Here is a 19,619-nt window from a genome sequence, read left to right as displayed (position 1 = left end):
TAGCACACAGATGCCTTCATCCCCGCCCAGCCTGAGCAGGAGCCGGAAGCTTCTTTCTAGGAAAGGCTGAGGTTGTGGGGCTCACACATTCCATGATCTTCACCTCCAGTCCTGCCCCACCATTCTAGAGCCTCCTGGTCTCCCGGTCAGAGATTAGGAACCTGGCTGGGGTGGAGGTGGGAGTGGACATGTCCAGCAAGGGGACATATGTGTGAGGCTGACGGTGAGGAGTGAACTCCCTGTCCCTGGAATTGTGAGCAGACGTAGCTGCATGTGTGTGGCGGGGGAAGGGGTGGCCCTGCCTGTGTTTCCTCTTCATTGACTGCCCCTAGAGCCCTGTGCACTGTGGCATGAGCCCAGCAAGCTAGTGGGCTCTGGGGCCAGAAAATCCCAGGTCCAGATCCCAGCTCTGCTGTGTGACTGAGGAGTTCTGAGTAGTCGAGCTGTTTGATGCCTGTGAAGGGGCGACACCTGCCTCCGGGGCTGGCAGGGAACTAACTGAAATTATTAGGGAAGAGCGCCCGCACACAGCGCGGTCAGCACTGCTGTCCCACCCCAGCCGCATCAGCGACTGCTCAGCACCTGCTGAGCTAGGAGGTGGGAGCACGCAGGGATTTGGCGGGAACACGCAGGGATTGCCCACTCCACCACCCAGGGAAAGCAGGCCTGCTTTCTCCACCACCCACGGGGGTCCGGGCCTGTGTCCACCATTCAGTCCCCCTCCTTGAAAGCCTTGCCAGATAAAACCTCCCCAGCTGGGGTTTGGTTTTTGTTTTTGTTTTTCAGGCAGGATCTGGGAGTGAAGACAATGAAATTAATGTTATTTTTTTTTTCCTTCCAAGCAGTTTCTCCTCATTGAGAGCTGTGGGGCTGGATTCCACCTCGCCTTCCGGTCTGCAGAGGAGCCCGCAGGAGAGGATGGGTGTGGGTGGGGGAGGTCAGGGAGGGCAGGGATGGGGAGGGGAGGGGTCAGGCAAGGCAGGGCCAGCAGTAGCAAAAGACTGATGTGCTGTGCTCCTTCCTGCCTCTGGGTCTTTGCACGTGCTGTTTCCTCCTCTCCCCGCCTGAACTCTTGCCTCTATTGGCAGCTCCGGTGCCTCTTTGAAATTAGGCATCACCTCCTCCAGGAAGCCCTCTCTGACCTCCCCACACCGAGGCTAAACTGCTGGCAGCCTCTTCTTGCTCTCATGAAGCTGCACTCCTTCTAACCCCTGCACACTGGGCATTCTGGCTTATGGCCCCCTCCTCTGCTGAGCCAGCACCCAGCACCGGGCTGAAAGATGGCCCCTAGTGGACAGCTGAGCCGAGCATGGAAAGGGACACTAGTGTGAGGACCCCTCCACGGTCCTCACTGCCTGCTCAGGAGTCTCCGTCTGGGGGTGGGGAGGTGCAGATGGGGAGAAAGCAGAGGGGAGAGTCAAACTTACACAGGAGGGCCAGGGGGTGGGGGACAGTGGCACAGAGGGAATGTGGATGGGACAGCACACAGGGCTGGACTTGGATGATTCTGGCTGTGTGGCCTTGGGCAGTGAGTTTGCTTGTCAGCCTCAATTTCCTTCTCTGTTACATGGGGATAACAGCACCTCCTGGCAAAACCGACCCGGCCATTCTCGGCGTGAGCCCTGGCGGGCCTTTGCTTAGCAAAGGCAGGAACTGGAGTTGGTGCTGGGCTGGTGGGGTCTTGTGCCTGGGAGGGTCCAGGGCACAGGAGCACAAGCAGACCCACAGATTGCATCGATCATCCCCCACCATTCAACTCCTGGTGCTAAAAATAGCACCACCCCCCGACTCTTGCCTTCTCCCAGCATCCTCCCCGTGGGGCCTGGGGTCACACAAATGGAAGTGAATTATGGGCAGTGGGGATTCAGGCCTGCTGTAAATCACACATGGCTGCAGCTTCTAAGAGCCTTTTCTGGGGCTCCTCACTTAACCTCTCAGCCCCTCCCCAATCACACTGGGCCTAGCATTGGGTGGGCACAAGGAGGTCCCAAGGGTCAGGGCTCCGTCCTGGGCTTCCCATGCCCAAGCCCCATGTGTGGCCTTGAGGTCTGGTGAGGAGACTGGAGCTGGAGTGGGTGAGAGGAGGCAGGCGGAGGCAGGCGGAGGCAGCTCGTGCTTCTGTCTGGATGGGGATAAGCACCTTGCACTGTGAAGGGTAACTCGCAGATGGGGACACTAACCAGGGTATTCCCTTCCCTGCTTTCCCCACCCCATCCTGCAGCGTGTGCTGACACTAAGACCAGTGTCCATCAGATAGTGGCCAACGTTTCCCGGGGTCACAGCTGTACCTCCCTGTAAAAATCCAGGTCCCCCAACGCATCGCTTTCCCCCCTGCTTTTCGTTTTGGAGACAGGGTCCTGTTCTGTCACCTAGGCTGGAGTGCAGTGGTGCGATCATAGCTCATTGAACCATGGAACTTCTGGGCTCAAGCAATCCTCCCACCTCAGCCTCCTGAGTAGCTGGGACCACAGGCATGTGCCACCTCGTTCTGCCCCCATGTTTTTAACAGAAATAATACATATTCTTTGAGGAAAAGTTAGAAAATTCAGACACAAAAAAAGAAAAACTTCAAAACCTGCTGGGTGCAGTGGCTCACGCCTATAATCCCAGCACCTTGGGAGGCCAAGGATGGAGGATCACTTGAGGCCAGGAGTTTAAGACCAGCCTGGACAACATCGCAAGACCTCCATCTCTAAACAAAAATTTTATTTATTTTTTATTTTTTTGAGACAGAGTCTTGCTTTGTCGCCCAGGCACCATCTCGGCTCACTGCAAGCTCCGCCTCCTGGGTTCACGCCATTCTCCTGCCTCAGCCTCCGAGTAGCTGGGACTACAGGCACGCACCACCACGCCCGGCTAATTTTTTGTATTTTTTTTAAGTAGAGATGGGGTTTCACTGTGTTAGCCAGGATGGTCTCAATCTCCTGACCTCGTGATCTGTCCGCCTCGGCCTCCCAAAGTGCTGGGATTACAGGACAAAAATTTTAAAAATTTAAAAAACAAACTCCACCCCCAACCCCTGCCACCCTACCCTAGAGGTCATAACCCAACAATGCTCCTGCGGGTTTGTCCTGTGTGGTTCTGCCTCTCCTTGGCCCCATGTCCTGGGGCTGCCCACCCTCGGTGGCCAGGCCTCAGGGTGCCCATCTAGTTGCACAGCCCATCCAAGCCCAGATCCTTTTGAGGCAGAGGTTTCTCAGCTCTGGCACCAAAAGGGAAGTGAGAATGGAGAGGCAGCAGTAGGGGTGACATGGGTCCGGCTGAGGATGTGAGAGTGCCCCTGAGCTGGGCTGCCTGTGGCTGGCCTGTGCTGCCTCTTTTCTGGGATGCAGGCTCCCAGGGTGCTGCTCCCCTGCTGCCCAGCCAATACTATCCTTGGGGTCCTCGGAGCCCCGGGTTGTGATGCAGGGAAGAAGAGGGAGAGACTCTTCTGGTCTGAGAAGAGTCTGACCAGAGACTCCCCTGAGCCCCCTGCCCAGGCAGCCCCTGGCTTTGACTCAGTCTGCCCAGCCAAGCCTCTTGAGTGAGGATGGGGAAATTGAGTCCTGGGGGGAAAGGGGAACCTGGCTGGCTCTGTTTTCAGGTAGAGACTGAGCCAGGACTAGAACCTTGGCCTGGCGGGTCTGTGCCGCCTCCCCTGAGCCTGCTCCAGACTTGGTGGTGGCTGCCTCTGGAGCAGTTTTGGAGTCCCCTGGGCCTCCTGTACCCCCTGAGGCTTAGAAGCCAGAGAGATCTCCATGACCACACAGAGCTGGGTTCAAGGCCTCTCTTTGGCCTTCTGGAAAACGGGGCCAGTGAGAGCCTCTGCTCATGTGCTCATGTGGAGAGTGAATGAGATCACAGCAGGCCCAGCCTGTGCAGTGGCCCAGGACAGGTGTCCATTGGGTTGGAGGGTTTGGGCTGGAGGCTGTTCCTGGTGGGCCCCAGGTGTGACGGGACAATGGGCTTGGTGGCCGCATCTGTGCTGACGTCATCGGCTTCCGCAGGGGCCCACAGGGCTGCCTGTTTTGCTGGGGAGAGGGTCTTCCCTCCCATCCTCTTCCTCTACGCCTCCTTCCTGCTAGCCTGGGTGGTGGTCTGGCCTTCTGTGCAGGCCTCATCCGTCTCGCCCATGGTGCCGGCGGCCACCTGCCCCTGCTCTGACTCACTTCCTGCTTCTGGGAGCTGGAAATCGCCTCCCCTGGACGGTGGGACGGGCTGGGGGCTCTACCCCCACCCTGTGCTCACAGGTGGAGGCGTATCCGCCTGCAGTGTCCGGCCCCCGGGTCCCAGTGGTGGACAGGACAGAGGAGGACCCTGCCCTGTGCCATCTGCAGACGTTAATCAAATGACATAGCTGCTGTGCAGAGCACACAAGGATAGCTGAGCCACCTGGGCAGGCGGGGTGCAGCCCTCAGCCAGAGGACCCTTGAGCTAAGCCGGATGCATGGGGTGTTCATGGGCGGGGGGGAGGGACAGGGGGTCGCAGGTGAGGGGGACAGTAATGACGAAGGCCTGGTGGGAGGCAGTGGGAGTGCAGGTATGACTGGAGTGGGTGGGGCTGCCACAGAGATGGGGATCTGGGCAAAGGGACCTGGCTTTACCCTGAGGGCATTTGCAGGACTTGAAGTTGGAGAAAAACAACACAACCAGATTTGCAGTTTGAAAATGTCCCACAGGAAAAGTGATTTGAGGAGAGGAAGGGAGGAGGGCAGCAGAGAGAGGAAGTGGGAGGGGAGGTTCAGGCGGGAGGTGATGGCTTAGACTGGTACAGTAGTCTTGGGGCTAAAAGGGACAAACTGACTAGGGGACTCAGGGACTTCTGGGCCTTTAGTACTCAGAGTTGAAGTAGGTGTGATTGGGAAGCGACCTCTGGACAAGTGGGAGGAAGGGACGGGGTGTCCAGGTGCCTCCTGGGTTCTGCCTTGGGCAGCCTGGTGGCGTGGTAGGCTGGGGACATGCAGGGCGGGACTGTGGGGGAATCTCAGCCTCGGTTTAGGACACTTACTTGCATTTGAGCTTCTGGCCCTGCCACTGCCACTGCCCCCCATTCACATTTTGGGGGACACACATTGGGGTGGGCGGCAGGTCACAGGTGACAGAACACCATCTACAACTTACAAGGGATCAAGGAAGACACTGACACCGGCTCAGAAGGCCCCAGGAGCCGCCACCCCCGAGGCCGCAGGACTTGTTGGTGAAAGGATGGCCTCCTCTGCCTGACCACCCTCATGGTTGTCTCACCCGCCCTCCCTGGGGTCTCCTGCCTCCACCTCTCCCCCCTACAGTGTCTTCCGCCATGTGCCAGGGCAACAGCTCCCAGCCCAGCACACTCCTTGGCCCCCATCTCACTGAGGGTGACTGTCAGAGTCCTCACAGTGGCCTCAGGAAGCATTAGCTGCATTGACTCCAGAAGTATGTCTCCACCTCAGACCTCGAAGTCTTGACTCTGCCATGCACTGGGGGCTGTGCCAGGGATGACTGGGCTCCTGTGAGCCGCCAAGGTGCAGCCTTACCCCAGACTTGCAGATGGGAAAAAGGCTCTGTCCAAGGTCCCACCATGTGGAGGGGGCAAGGCTGGATTTGAACCCAGATCCTTTTGGCTCCACAGCCTCCTATGCTGCATGGGGACCCCAAAGTGCCTCCTCCTCCCCACCTGGGGCTGTGAGCTGGTACAATGGAGGTGAGGCTGGCATGACTGTCCTGTACATCTCATCCCAGCTAAGTCACATCCTCCCTGGAAAACCTGTATTTTAGAGACACAAACCCTTCTCGGGCCAGGGTGTGGGTGGTCACCTTCTCTGACAGGTGGGTGAGTGGCAGGTGGGGATACCACAGGAGGCCAGGGGAGAAGGTCAAAGCTGCCTCCCCGTTGGCTGCCCTGAAGGCTACACGGGAGTGGGCACCAGCCCAGAAGATGTTGGGAGGATGTTCATTCATCTCCTCTCTCATTTGTTCCTTCATGCATTCATTCACCCTCGTGAGCCTGCTTAGAGTTTAACCTTCTGCCTAGCGATGGGGGAACACAGGTATGTTCTCAAAGGACCTAGCTCTTCAGATGCCTCCTGGTTGGCAGAGGAGCCAGAGCAACAGAGACAGTGTCACCTGGTGTAGGTGCTTGGATGGTAGAAGTCTAGGGAACTGCGGGGGGAGAGGAGGAGGAAGCCTAACCTAGCCTGCGAGAGCTGAGAAGGCTGCCTGGAAGAGGAGTGGCCAGAGCCAAGTCTTGGAGACACCAGGAGACTCATCCAGGGGGAGAAGGCAGGGAAGTTCAGGGGCCTTGTGGGACTGAATTCCACACTGACTAGGGGACTCAGGGACTTCTGGGCCTTCAGGACTCAGAGTCTAAGTAGGAGTGGGGAAGTCACAGGGGAAGCCACAGGGGAAAGAGGGTGGCTCATCCCGAGATACCACTTACAGCTGTGGTTCTTGTAAGGCTGTTCTTGAGTAAGGAGGGATGATGTCACCCAAAAGTCCCAAAAGAACCGGTCCCAAGTTCCTCCACCGAGAGGACTCTGGCCAGGGAAATCCAGAGTGAGTATTACTCACAGATTGGGCTGCCCTAGCTTAAGGGCAGATCCCCTCAAGGCCAGAAGCTGGACCACTCAAGGTCGGAGGCTAGACCACGTCAGATCAGATACTGGATCATCCAGGGCCACCCAAGGTCAGGCTGAAGCCTCAAAGCGGAGATCAGGCTCTTGGAGGTTGACCATAAAAATGGGTGTTTCATGAAGAAGCCCTCATTCAGCCACAGGGCAGCAGGACCAGTCAGTGGCCTTGACAGAAAAGGTCCTGATAGCCTCCAAGGCCCCAACCCCCAGGGTGAACCACAGACCCTGGGCCCCGGCAGGCATTGGCTCCCAGCCACAGCCCTCATGCAAGTCCACTCCCATCAGCCTGTTGCCCATGCAGACCTTGGCTTGTACAGTCACCTCCACCACATACCAGGAATTCCCATCTGTGTGCATGTGACCCCAATGTGCACCCCATGCACAGGAACACACATCACACCTCTCTTCACATGCACGCCTCCCCCATCTTTGCACAGATCAACCCCTCATGCCCACACGCACACACACAATGGGGTACCCCTGAGACAGGGGCTCTCACAGGCTGTGTAAGAAGCTCACTACAGGGCGGGCCCCCTAATGCCTCTGTCTTGGTGGCTGGGAGCTGGGCCAGTGTGCTGCAGCCCCTGCTCTTCCTGGACAGCTCTGGGAAGGCTCTTACCCCTTCAGAGCCATCAGCCTGGAGTGGCAGCTCGCACTTCTGTGAGTGTGCACAGGTGGGCACAATCCCCGTGGTGGGCTGCAGAGGGGAACCCGCACCCAGTGACTGTGGAGCCCCTGTGTCCAGAGGCTGGGCTGGTGGTTGAGACCCCCTCAAAGTTAATACCCCCAAGAACAAGCCCTGGATCCTCCACCAGCCTGCTGCTGGCCTCCCAACCTCCTCTGCTCTGCCCACACGGGCCTCTGTCCTCCAGGACTCCCTGCTGAGGCGCACCTCCAGGGCTCTGCCCTTGCTGTGCCTGCCTGGAAGGCTCTCTTCACCCTCCTGACTCTGCTGCATCCTGCAGATCTCAGCCCCAGGGGCCTGAAGAAGATGGGCTGGAGTCCCCTTGGGAGAAACTTTTCCAGAACCATCTGGTATGGCTCCTTTGTAAGATGGGTGGCCCTTTGTGGTTATGTAACTATTTGAGTTATTTGGTTAAAGATTATTTGCCCCCTGGGGTAGGGCTGAAGACAAGGACCATGCTTGTGGGTTTACTATGATATCCCAGCGCCTGGCACATAGTAGGTGCTTAGTTAAGGGTTCTTTCTGAAGGAAGGAGGAAAGGAAGGAAGAAGGGAGGGAGGGAGGGAGGGAGGGAGGGAGGGAGAAATGACGCTTAGTGTTCTATTCTGCCCAGGGTTTTGCTTGTGTGTCATGAGATGAGGGGCAGGACCCTCAGAACTCCACCAGGAATCAGGTGTGAGAGGTCACCTTGAGGGCTAGTGGGTGTCCCAGGTGAGGCAGGTGGTGCAGGAGGGCTGATGTGGCCTACTTTTATGAGGGGCAGTCAGTAGGGCCAAAGGACAGTGGGGACAGGGAGGTCGCTTTGGCAGTTTCTGCCTGGCACTGCCCAGGGAGGGGGTCTCCAGCAGCCAACATGACCATCCTGCCTGCGGGGGGGCATGTCCTGGGGTGGTGCTGGCAGCCGTCTGCCCAGCCCAACATTTGTTAGTAGTGACCGTGTGTCCCACCCTGGAAGCGCTCCCAGTGTGCTGGGAAAGACGTGTGCTCACACTGGGTGATATGCAGTTTGATGGGAGGAGCTCTAAGTGGGTGGAGGAACTCCTAACACTGCTTTGCCGCTCAAGGAAGACTTCTCAGAAGGGCCATTTAGACTAGGTCTTGAGGGATGCCTAGGAGTTCACTAGGAAAGACTTTCCAGAGGAGGTGAAATTGTGTTGGGTCTTGAGGGATGCAAAGTTCACTCAGAAAACAAGAGAGGAAACACCTTTTCTGGACACTGGGTTCTCTTTAGGGGCTCATGTAGGCCATCAGGCCAGTAAGACCACAGTATTCCGGGGCCCTGCTCTCCCATGCCAGCCTCTCATGTACGTCCTGTGTGTGACCGTATGGGTGAGGCCCCTCCACTGCCCCATCCTAGAGTGGTTAGGATTATATCAGCGGGGAGTGTGCTTGGCACACAGCAAGTGCTTGGTCTGAGTGGGCTCTCAGAATCGTGCAGCTGGTCCAAGGTGGGGCCATGTCTAGGGCCTGCTGCTTGCATACTCGTGACAGGCACTCACCCCGCTGCAGGCAGCCCTTCCTTCTCCAGACCCAGCAGCAGTTTCAGAAGATGAGTGGGGCCTTGTCAGTCCCCATTGAATTGCCTGGAACCAAGTGGTGAGGTTGGGGCCGCCGGAACGGAGAGGCCTGGTTGGGAAGCAGGCTCACCTGGATTTTAGCCCACACCTGCCTGGCCTCCCTGAGGCTTCCAGGGATGACTTCATTCCCATCCAGGTCTCCCAGGAAGCATCAAAGGTGAGAAAACAGTTCTCAGACGTTTACTGGGGCATAAAGGGGGCCAGGAAGCCTTACAGGGTGGAAACAGGTCTGAAGTGGGGTGTGTGTGTCAGCCCAAGACTTAAGAGAACCCCTTGGGGCCCACTGGCACTGGGGCCTGGGGCCATAGAGACTCAAGTTCATTAAGAACAAGGACTCAGGTTGAGTGCGGTGGCTCACACCTGTAATCCCAGCACTTTGGGAGGCTGAGGCGGGCAGATCACGAGGTCAGGAGTTCGAAACCAGCCTGACCAACATGGCGAAACTCTGTCTCTACTAAAAATACAAAAATTAGCCAGACGTGGTGGTGTGCTCCTGTAATCCCAGCTACTTGGGAGGCTGAGGCAGGAGAATCGCTTGCACGCGGGAGGTAGAGGTTGCAGTGAGCCGAGATCGCACCACTGCACTCCAGCCTGGACAACAGAGCAAGACTCCATCTCAAAAAAAAAAAAAGAATCTGGAATCCAGGTTCTACGACGTACTAGCTGGTGACCTCAGGCAAGTCACCTCACCTCCTGCCTCAGTTTCCCTACCTGTACATCGGTATGTTCACAGTAGCGTTATTGTAAGGTTTAAATACATTGATATGTGCAAGGGGTTTAGAACTGGGCCTAGCCCATAGAAGGGCAGTAGAAGTGTCCATTGTTTTGGTACCTGCTATGAAGTATAAGCTCATGCACTTGCTCTGCCGGGGTGGGGGTCAGGGGGCACTGAGGAGGCTGAGGTACCTGGGGGAGCACCCACTCAGTAACAGACTCCAGGAAGCCACTGAGGAAAGACCCAGCCCCCGCTGTCAGTAAAGACCAAACTTGATTAGCCAACTCCGTCAGATGCCAGAGGCCTTATCCCATTTTGCAGAAGAGGAAACTGAGGTCCAGAGGAGGGTGCAGGTCTGGAGGGGGCAGGAAGGGTCTTGATGTGAAGCCCTGACAGGGGGCGGGGGCAGAAGAGCTGCCCTGAGTGCATCTGATAAAACATGAGCCAGGCCTGCTCCCTCCATCCCGAGGGCAGGGCAGGGAGGCACTGGGAAGTCAGAGCTGGGGGACGGTGGGAGCGGCAACGCCTCCCCACATCAATAATTGGAAGAAGAAAATGTCACTGACTATTTGCCATGAGTCAGGTGCTGGCTGAATGTCCCACAGGGGTGACCTCATTTCATCCCCACAGCCTGCAGAGGCAGTGGCTGTTATGCCCATTACACAGGTGGGGGAATGGAGGCCTGGAGCGGGGAAGAGATTCACCTGTCACACAGGCAGCACGAGGCTGGGATCTGAACCCAGATCCAGGGCCACAGGATGACGACTCCACAGCCTCGACTGGGGTCCCATCTGCCTCTCACTGGGCCCCACCCCTGGAGAACAGGGGTGAACACTGAGAACAGACCTCAGTGAAAATCCCAGTTCCAACTTTAGCGGCTCAGTGGCCCCAGGCAAGTCGCTTCCTCTGGGGCCTCAGTCCCCTCCTCTGTAGGCGGGCCTCACAGTGAAGACGGCCTCATGTTGGATTCTCAGTGACATTGTACACAGCCATAAGCCTGCCCTGCATGCTCCTGCTGGCCTGGCTGTCTGATTCGCCTCTGTGTATTCCCTCAGCCCTCCTGCCTCGGGGTGTGGTCACTGTTGTGTCCCTAAGGCAAACAGTAGGTGCTCACTCAACATCCACTGGATTGGTCATGGTCAGACACCGGTTCAAATCCAGGACCAGAGCCTCATCTCCTGAGCCTCGATTTATGCACCTATCAAATGGGGTCAGCAATACAGCTGTTTAATGGCTTTTGTAAGGACTGGCTGGCAAATGTTTAGCACACAGAAGGTGCTTAACCCACACAACGCCCAGTCCTCATCAGCCCTGGGCTTTCCCTGCTCCCTGTGGCGCCTGTCACTGGGGATGTGGTCATGAAGCACCTACTGTCTGTGCAGGGAGTGCCCGCCTCCCAGCCCACTCAGGCGGCTGTCGCCTGGAGATGGCAGCCAGGGAATGTGGGTGGGGGCCCCCGCGGCGACCCTGCCCCTCTGTGGCTTCTGCTGGACAGAGGCCTCAGTGTGGAGCTGCCCGGGTCCTTTCACGGGCCCAGACCCATGACTGGACGTCTGAGAATGCCGCCCATTATCCAACTCACAGAGCACAAAGGGGCCACGTGGGGGCTCGGCAGGCCAGGCGCCCCCAGTGAGCACACGGGGCTCTGGGTCCCCACCCCAGCCCATGAGTCCCTTGAGCACAGAGGGCAAGGACCTGCCCAGAGTCGGGAGAGGGCGTCATTCACACACAGGAATGAGAACCATTTCCTCCAGCCCCACAGGGACGCGGAGATAAGGGGAACCACCCTGGGGGCTGGGCTTGAGGGCCAGGGCAGCCCACCGCTCCTGGGCCCATAAACCAGACCTGGAAGGTCGCCTCCTCTAGAAGAGGCAGAGAGGGAACACTCCAGGGGTCAGAAGGGGTCCCTAGAACGTGAAGGGTGGCAAAGCCTCGAGGTTTCCCCAGTGGCATTCACAGTGGAGAAGCCACAGCACTGCTGTCTGGAAACACGGTCAAGATGGGTACTGTCTCCTGCCACTGCCACCACTGGAGGGTCAGCCCTCCCCTCCCATGTCACACCAGTGGCGCACGATGATAAAGACAGGAGATGCAGTGTGGAGGGGCAGCGGGGCAGGGCTCACTTTGCCACCTGTTTGCTGTGTGACCTCGGGCAGGCCTCTAGGCCTCTCTGAGCCTTCGTGTCCATGCTCAGGAGAAGAGGGGAAGGAATGATCACACAGGCCCTCGAGACCCTTGGGCGGGTGATTAAAGGAGGTGATCTCCCTGATAATCATCATCTGGGTGGAGGGAGCCCTCCCGAGGGGTTCAGAGGACGGGCTGGAGAAGCCCACATGGGAGCCGAGGGGAGGAGCCCCAGGCTCTAGGGCGGGAAGTCAGCAGACTTCACACTTCATGATGACACGCGTGTGCCCCAGCCTCACAGCGGCCCACCAAGGCGGGTCATGCTCCTCTTTCCAGATATGGAAACTGAGGCCCAAGAAGCAGTGGCGCCACCGTGGTCATGCAGGTGGTTAGGGTCAGGCCTCTCAGCTCCAAGCAAGGGGCGCAGGGATGCAGCAGCTGAGAGCAGGGCCTGGACAGCTGGAGGCTGTGCAGCTGCAGGCCAGTAGCACACCACTCTGACCTTCAGTGTCCCCATCTGCAAAAGGGGGTTAAGACCCCCCGCCAGGGTTGCTCCCACAGGGAAATGAGATGGGTCCAGCCACCGAGAAGCAGTAGTGATGGCTCCTGGCACCACCTAGGCCCATGGCTGGGGGTGCTGAGCCATCCCTAGGACTCTTGTTTCCAACACCTTCCTGTGGATGAGGCGGTGCTCTGGAGCATTTAACCTTGCCGGAGCATTTCCTGCAAGGAAACGTTCTCAGAGGCCAGGCCCCAGGGACGGGAGGGCAGGAGCCCCCTCCTCCCAGCGCAGCCCTGGCCCCACTGTTATTTTTTCCAATTGAAGAAGAAAAACATTTCCTCCGTCTCCTCACAGCTCTGCCCTGGGCAGTCAGAGGCGAGAATGGACAGGACAGGGTGGGAAACCCACCCAGTAGGGTAGAAGGCCCAGGCCCGCCTTCTCGGAGCCAGCCTAGCCGCTGACCACCGTGCCCCAGGCAAGACTGCCCTGACTCGGCCACCAGGTCCTCGTCCTCAAAGGCACTGCTGGACATTTCCCAAATTTCAGGCATTTTGGTGGCATATGGATTATCACCTATTTCACATTTGTCTTCAACTCACTTTTAAAGGACTTCAATCAATGCATTTATCAAGGAAGCTTTACATCATTATTGTACGTGGAAAACCAGTAACACTTGCCAAAACCAGAAAGTAACAGCAAATACAAAGAAAACGAAGTGCTATCAGTGCATCCTAGCACGCTGATGTCAACAGTCCTGAGTTTGAGAACTTCTCTCTATTAAAAAGGGACAGTGACAAATGTAACAGTCATTAAAGACACATTAGTCTCAAACCAAGACCTTTTCCTTGATATAATCAGACTTGAACAAAAGCTGAAAAAGGCCCAAATTGCAGTGTGAATAACCAACTAGGGTTGGGTATTCTGAGTCGGTTCATTCCAAGTTCGTTATTGCTGGGTCCTACCTAATCCCCACTCCTAAGTACCCTTCAAAGTACCCTTGGTTCCCTCCAAAATCCTCTCTGGAAGAACACCTCACTGCATTTTAGTAAGGCCACGGAAGGTGTGGTTTGTTCCTTCCTTTATTCATTCACTCAGCCAGTAGTTGTCAGCACCTCCTCTGCCCAGCCAGGGGTGTAGGGGCTGCTACCATGAGCCATCCTGGCCTGATGGTGCTCCCAGTTAATGGATAGAAGGGAGAAATAATAAGATGTGGAGGCAGATCTGGGTTTGAATCCTTACCCTGCTAATGCCCCTCAGTTTCCCCATCTGTGAAATGGGTTTGCTGACCCCAGCCTAGTCAGCTGGCTGCAAGGATGGTGTAAGATCTGGTAGGGCAGTGCTGGGCACAGTACTCACTCTCACTGTCTGGTGGCTCTGCTAGCCACACTGGGGCTCAGGACAGGAGGTGGAGCCCTGGTCTTCTGTTGCAATGCCCCCCACCCCCACTCCCAGCTCTAACATGGGCCTCAGGGGTCATGGTTCACTGCCACAAGGCGGGGAGAAACTGGTGTTTGCTAAGAGCCTGTGTTGTGCTTGACACCTGTTGTGTTATATTCTCCGTCTCATGCCCTCCCAGGGTCAGGTGTTGTGCTACGATTGTCCTCATTTTATAGTTGAGGAAACTGAGGCTCAGAGAGGGCGAGTGCCTTGCACAAGACCACACAGCACATCTCACCTCCAGTTGATGTGAGGATCCTCAGATCCGAATACCCCTCACCTAGGCAGCTCCTAAACCCCACTGCTCAGCTTGGCAGGGAGCTTGTGTCCCAAGTGCCCAGGATCATCGCCACACTGAGCATTATCCTCGGGGCTCAGTGGGGGGAGCTGCAGGATGCAGCAAGATGAGCCAGATGAGCGGGAGACAGGAAGGAAGAGAGGAGGGGCTGGAGAGGGAGCGGGGGTGAGGGATAAGGAAGGAGACAGAGAGAGAGGCAGAGATAGAGACACACAGAGAGACAGATGAGTGGAAAGGGAAGGGGGCAAGACACTGAGAGAAGGAGAGACAAAGAGTGAACGGGAGGAGCAAGACAGAGAGGAACAGAGATGGGTGGGGGCAGGAGAGAAAGAGATAAGACAGAGAGACCAGTGGATGGACCAGGGTGGGGGCACTGAGGATGCGAGGGGGGAAGAGGGGTGTGGAGGCAGGCCCCATGCACCCCCCTGGGCTCTGCAGTTGGCTCCCGTGGATGGCACGATGTGCACCTTCTCCATCCAGAGAGGGAGACAGGGACACAGTCCCATGGGCAGTCCCCTGAGTGGCTCTTGGTGGGTGGATGGGCCTGGGAGGGGGCCTCCAATTTCCCGCAGCTCACTCCCGGCCATCAAAGCAGTGGCCAGACCGGGGCTGAGGAGTCTGGAACAAGGCGGGCAGGATGGCAGGAAGGCGAGGGTGTTGAGGGAAGTTGGGGGCGGCTGCAGGCCCAGCCTTTCCTGCCTGCCCCATGGTACACAGACACTCCTGCCCTTCCTTCCTGGTTGGGTGGGAAAGAGGAAAATGAGGCCCCGCTACTCTCAGAGTGAGGCCCACCGGACACCCTGTGGCAGCTGGGGGTCTGATAGGAGGCCCCGTTCTGAGAGGCCGGAGTTGAAGGGCTTTTGCTTTCAAACACTGCTCCTCATGAGCTGAGCATCTTGGGCCAGTCCCTTCCCCTCAGCCTTGGTTTCCATATCTGGAAGACGGGTTACCAATAGCGACAGCCTCAGGGTATCTGTGAGGAAAAAGAGAGCCCGTACATGGCAAGTGCTTGGCACAGCATCTGGCACGGGCTAGTGCTGTGTGAGCACCCCCGTGAAGCAGCCGCGGCGCAAGGTCCTGACAGGGCTGTGACCTCGGAACCAGGCTGCCTGCCCGCCCCTAACGCCAGTGCCCACCTGCTGCTTCTGAGATCAAGAACCCTGCCCAGTGCCGGCTTGTGTGGGACTAATCTTCCACTAAGCCTGGGAGGATGTTAGGGAAAATGCCTGGCGGGGGTGCCAGGGGTGGGGGTGCGGCTGGGTCTCCACACGAGGCAACTGTGGGCTCCAGGACCAAGGCCTTGCTCTGGCTATCTGTTGTGGGCCGCTGGCCGGAACTATTTCCCCTCTCCATGTTTTCCTCATTTATATGTCTGACCCCTGAGCACTGGTCCCTCTGGCCCTGCCACTTGTAAATCCCTTTCATGCGGCTGGGGTTTGGGGGACAGATTATGGGGCCTGGGGGCCCGACTGGCAGGCCCTCCCCTAAGCGGGCGTCTCGGACAGCCTGAGAAAGGTGGTGGAGGGAGGCTGAGTGTGGAGGGGCGACACAGGGTCTGGGAAGGTGAGTGGAGAAGGGAATGGGAGCTCAGGGGGAGGGAATGGAGTGGACGGAGGTCTGGAGGGAGGCAGAGGGAGCACGGAGGGATGGAGGTTGGACGAAAATGGAGTAGGAGGAGAGAAGGAATGGAGGAGGAAGGACTGGAGGAAGGAAATGGGAGAAAGAACCTGGAGAAAAGAATGGAAAGTTTGTGGAGATGGAGGACAGAAAATGAGGAATGGGAGGGGTGAGGGAACAGGAGTGGAAGGCGGAAGTGGTGGAAGGAAGGGAGTGGAAAGAAGGGAAGGTGGAGCCCTGGAGGGTGGACCAGTGGCGTGGGCGGGGGCCCGGGAGGCTCAGGACAGGCGCGGGGTCCCTGGGGCGGGTGGGGCCGGGCGGGGAGTGGCGCCCGCAGCGGCCCCCGCCCCGCCCCCCGGGCTGCGCGGCGAGGCTGAGCCGGGCCCGGGCGCCGGGCCGGGCGGCTGGCGCGGGCAGGAAGCGCCTCGCGGCCCGGGCCCGCCCCCCGCCTCCCGCCGCCTCCGGGCTCCCGGTTCCTGGCCGCGCCGCGCCCCATGCACTCGCCGCGCCGCGCAGACCGCGCACGCCCGGATGGCTCCTCGCGCCGCGGGCGGCGCACCCCTTAGCGCCCGGGCCGCCGCCGCCAGCCCCCAGCCGTTCCCGACGCCGCCGCAGTACCCGGTGCCGCTGCTGTTGCTGCTGCTCCTGGGGGCGGCGCGGGTCGGCGCCCTGGAGATCCAGCGTCGGTTCCCCTCGCCCACGCCCACCAACAACTTCGCCCTGGACGGCGCGGCGGGGACGGTGTACCTGGCTGCCGTCAACCGCCTCTATCAGCTGTCGGGCGCCAACCTGAGCCTGGAGGCCGAAGCGGCCGTCGGCCCGGTGCCCGACAGCCCGCTGTGTCACGCTCCGCAGCTGCCGCAGGCCTCGTGCGAGCACCCGCGGCGCCTCACGGACAACTACAACAAGATCCTGCAGCTGGACCCCGGCCAGGGCCTGGTGGTCGTGTGCGGGTCCATCTACCAGGGCTTCTGCCAGCTGCGGCGCCGGGGCAACATCTCGGCCGTGGCCGTGCGCTTCCCGCCCGCCGCGCCGCCCGCGGAGCCCGTCACGGTGTTCCCCAGCATGCTGAACGTGGCGGCCAACCACCCGAACGCGTCCACCGTGGGGTTGGTGCTGCCTCCCGCCGCGGGCGCGGGGGGCAGCCGCCTGCTGGTGGGCGCCACGTACACCGGTTACGGCAGCTCCTTCTTCCCGCGCAACCGCAGCCTGGAGGACCACCGCTTCGAGAACACGCCCGAGATCGCCATCCGTTCCCTGGACGCGCGCGGCGACCTGGCCAAGCTCTTCACCTTCGACCTCAACCCCTCCGACGACAACATCCTCAAGATCAAGCAGGGCGCCAAGGAGCAGCACAAGCTGGGCTTCGTGAGCGCCTTCCTGCACCCGCCCGACCCGCCGCCGGGCGCACAGCCCTACGCGTACCTGGCGCTCAACAGCGAGGCGCGCGCGGGCGACAAGGAGAGCCAAGCGCGGAGCCTGCTGGCGCGCATCTGCCTGCCCCACGGCGCCGGCAGCGACGCCAAGAAGCTCACCGAGTCCTACATCCAGCTGGGCTTGCAGTGCGCGGGAGGCGCGGGCCGCGGCGACCTCTACAGCCGCCTGGTGTCGGTCTTTCCAGCCCGGGAGCGGCTCTTTGCTGTCTTCGAACGGCCCCAGGGGTCCCCCGCGGCCCGCGCAGCTCCGGCCGCACTCTGCGCCTTCCGCTTTGCCGACGTGCGAGCTGCCATCCGCGCTGCGCGCACCGCCTGCTTCGTGGAACCGGCGCCCGACGTGGTGGCGGTGCTCGACAGCGTGGTGCAGGGCACCGGGCCGGCCTGCGAGCGCAAGCGCAACATCCAGGTACACCCGGGCGGCGGCGGCGCGGGCGGCGGCGCGGGCGGCGGCAGGGGCGGCGGCGGGAACCGAGTGAGTCGTGAGCTGAGCGGGTCACAGGTGGGAGCGCGCAGAGACCCAGATGTACGGGGAACCCAGGTGTGCACGCAAGAATACAGGTGTCCCCAGAGGAGTACTGCCGGCGCCTGTATGGCGCAAGTGGGCAAGTGCAGGGACTCAAGTGAGTGCTGGCTCACGGGCGCGCATACCTAGGCGTACTGGGAGGGGTCCAAGTTGCCACAGGTACCCAGGTGCGCATAAAGCTCAGGTGTACACGTGGGGGTCACAGATGCATGCTGAGGGCGCAGTAATTGACTGCATACCTGACCAAATGTGTGTTCTGGGGCCACAGGGTGAGCCTGTCAGAGCTACCATTGCACGTTGGTGATGCCTGCATGGGTGTGGCAGGTGTGCAAGGAGGCACACAGGGCCCTGCAGATGTCTGCATGGACTTGTGTGCCAGCAAGCTGGGGCCTGAAGACGCATAGGGCAGATAGGTGTACTGCAGAGACACTGGTGCAACAGGACAGAGCTAGGTGTGCAGTGGGACGTGCGTGGCAGGGGACGCAGATATTTGGGCTTGAGTCGGTACTCTGAGAAGGCCGCATGGTTGGCAAACAGGTGTGTGCCTGAGGCCAACTTTTATTCACCTATTCTGCAACTATTTCCTGAGCACCTAGTATGTACCAGGTGTGGGAGTCTGGGGTAAACAAAAGCACTTGTGGAGTGCCAGCCAGGGGCATCATATGTCACAATTCCCAGTTCTCAGAACAACCCTCTCAGGTAGCCTCTATTCTCATCACATTTTACAGATGAAGAAACAGGTGCAGAGAGATTAAGTAACTTGCTGAGGATCACACAGTTGGGCACTAGCAGAGGTGGATTTGAATCTAGCCTGTCTGGCCTCGGCATCTATGTTTTAAATGTCCAGCCTTTGCTGCCTTCTGGACTTGGATCTTAGAGTGTGTGTGTTTTGGGGGAGTCCCAGGCAGCTGGGGTGGGCAGATGCCAGGGCTAGGAGGATGGAGGGATGTGAACAGGGGTGTTTTGGGGGCAGGAGAGGGCCATGGGGCTCAGTGGGGAATGAGGAGGAGTCCAGGCGGGTATGGGGCCCAGGTGTCTGAGGCTGGGTTGGACAGTAGCAAGGCAGGCCAGGTTGAGGGGATCAGCATGTGTGTTGACATGACAAGGGTGTGGGAGGGGACTTGGTATGGTTCCCCTAAAGGAAGTTCATGGCAAGGGATTGCTCCTCACACTGGCTTTGGGAGCCGAGTCAGTTCATCCCCATGGTTCACCTTGAGGAATGAGGCTCCAGAATGACACTGGGGCCTTTCCCACACCCTCCACCCATCTGAGTCTGGGGAGCCCGCTTCAGCTCCACTGCCTGCCATTCCCTTAGGAAGCTGCATCTCCATCAGCAAAATTCAGAACTCAGCCTTCTCGTGGTGATCCGGAGCCTTTCTTGGGGCCCCACCCTGTCCCTTCTCCGTGGCTGTGACAAGAATTTCATGAGATTAACCATTCTCCTGTGGGTGGGCCCAACACTGGGGCTTTGAGAAAATGCAGATTCCTTCTCCTGAGGTCGAGGTCGGGCTCCCATGACTGCCCACCATCCGGCTGGCCACCCTGAAAGTAAAGGTCACAGTGGGTGAGCAGAGCAGACAGTCCATGGGTGGCGGGGCTGCTTGCCCAGTGCCATGGTTGGTTCATCCACCATCTCCACCCCAGAGCTTCATCTCCCAAGCACCTGTGTTTGGCACTGGGGGTCTCAGTGGGGAGTCACTGCACGGAGAGAAGTGTCCTGTGGGCTGAGGGCCTTCCTCCAGTAGTTTCAGGCCCTGTGTCCGGGCCCTTTGGTGTGAGCTGATCTGTGGGATTCCTCAGGCCAGCCCAGGGTTCCCTCCCCCTCTGAGAAGAACTGTTCTGGTTCCCACGGTCTGGTCCCTCGGTGCAGTGACTCACCCAGCTGAGGGGGGCTGGGGCTTCTCTACCTAAGGGGACAGGGCCTCTCCAGGGACACAACCCCAGGACAGAGTGGCCAAGGGCCTCTTCCCCACCCCAAGGCCACAGATTCCAGCTGTGGCCTTCCTTGGTCACCCTCCCTGTTTTCCACACCCTTCTCCTCTTCCCCGTGCCCGCTGTGGGCACAGGCCAGTGCCACTTGGTGGTATCTCCCAGAGGTGCTCAAGGTCCCCGTTC

The 19,619-nt window shown here is 59.0% G+C and overlaps 1 protein-coding gene across 1 annotated transcript in view; it reads left to right on the top strand.

The window, feature by feature from the left end:
- The first annotated feature begins 15,906 nt into the window (after positions 1–15,906).
- PLXND1 (plexin D1) overlaps positions 15,907–19,619 on the top strand; it is a 52,676-nt gene continuing 48,963 nt past the window's right edge. The window contains exon 1 of the mRNA XM_021922684.2: positions 15,907–17,387. Coding sequence (XP_021778376.2) covers positions 16,077–17,387 — 1,311 coding nt within the window. The 5' untranslated portion in view covers positions 15,907–16,076. The remainder of the gene's footprint in view (positions 17,388–19,619) is intronic.

This window comes from Papio anubis, chromosome 2 (assembly GCF_008728515.1).
Source record: "Papio anubis isolate 15944 chromosome 2, Panubis1.0, whole genome shotgun sequence".
In the NCBI taxonomy this organism is placed as follows: Eukaryota; Metazoa; Chordata; class Mammalia; order Primates; family Cercopithecidae; genus Papio; species Papio anubis.
The sequence above is the reverse complement of the archived record's forward strand: the minus strand, read 5'-3'. Positions and strand labels throughout refer to the sequence as shown.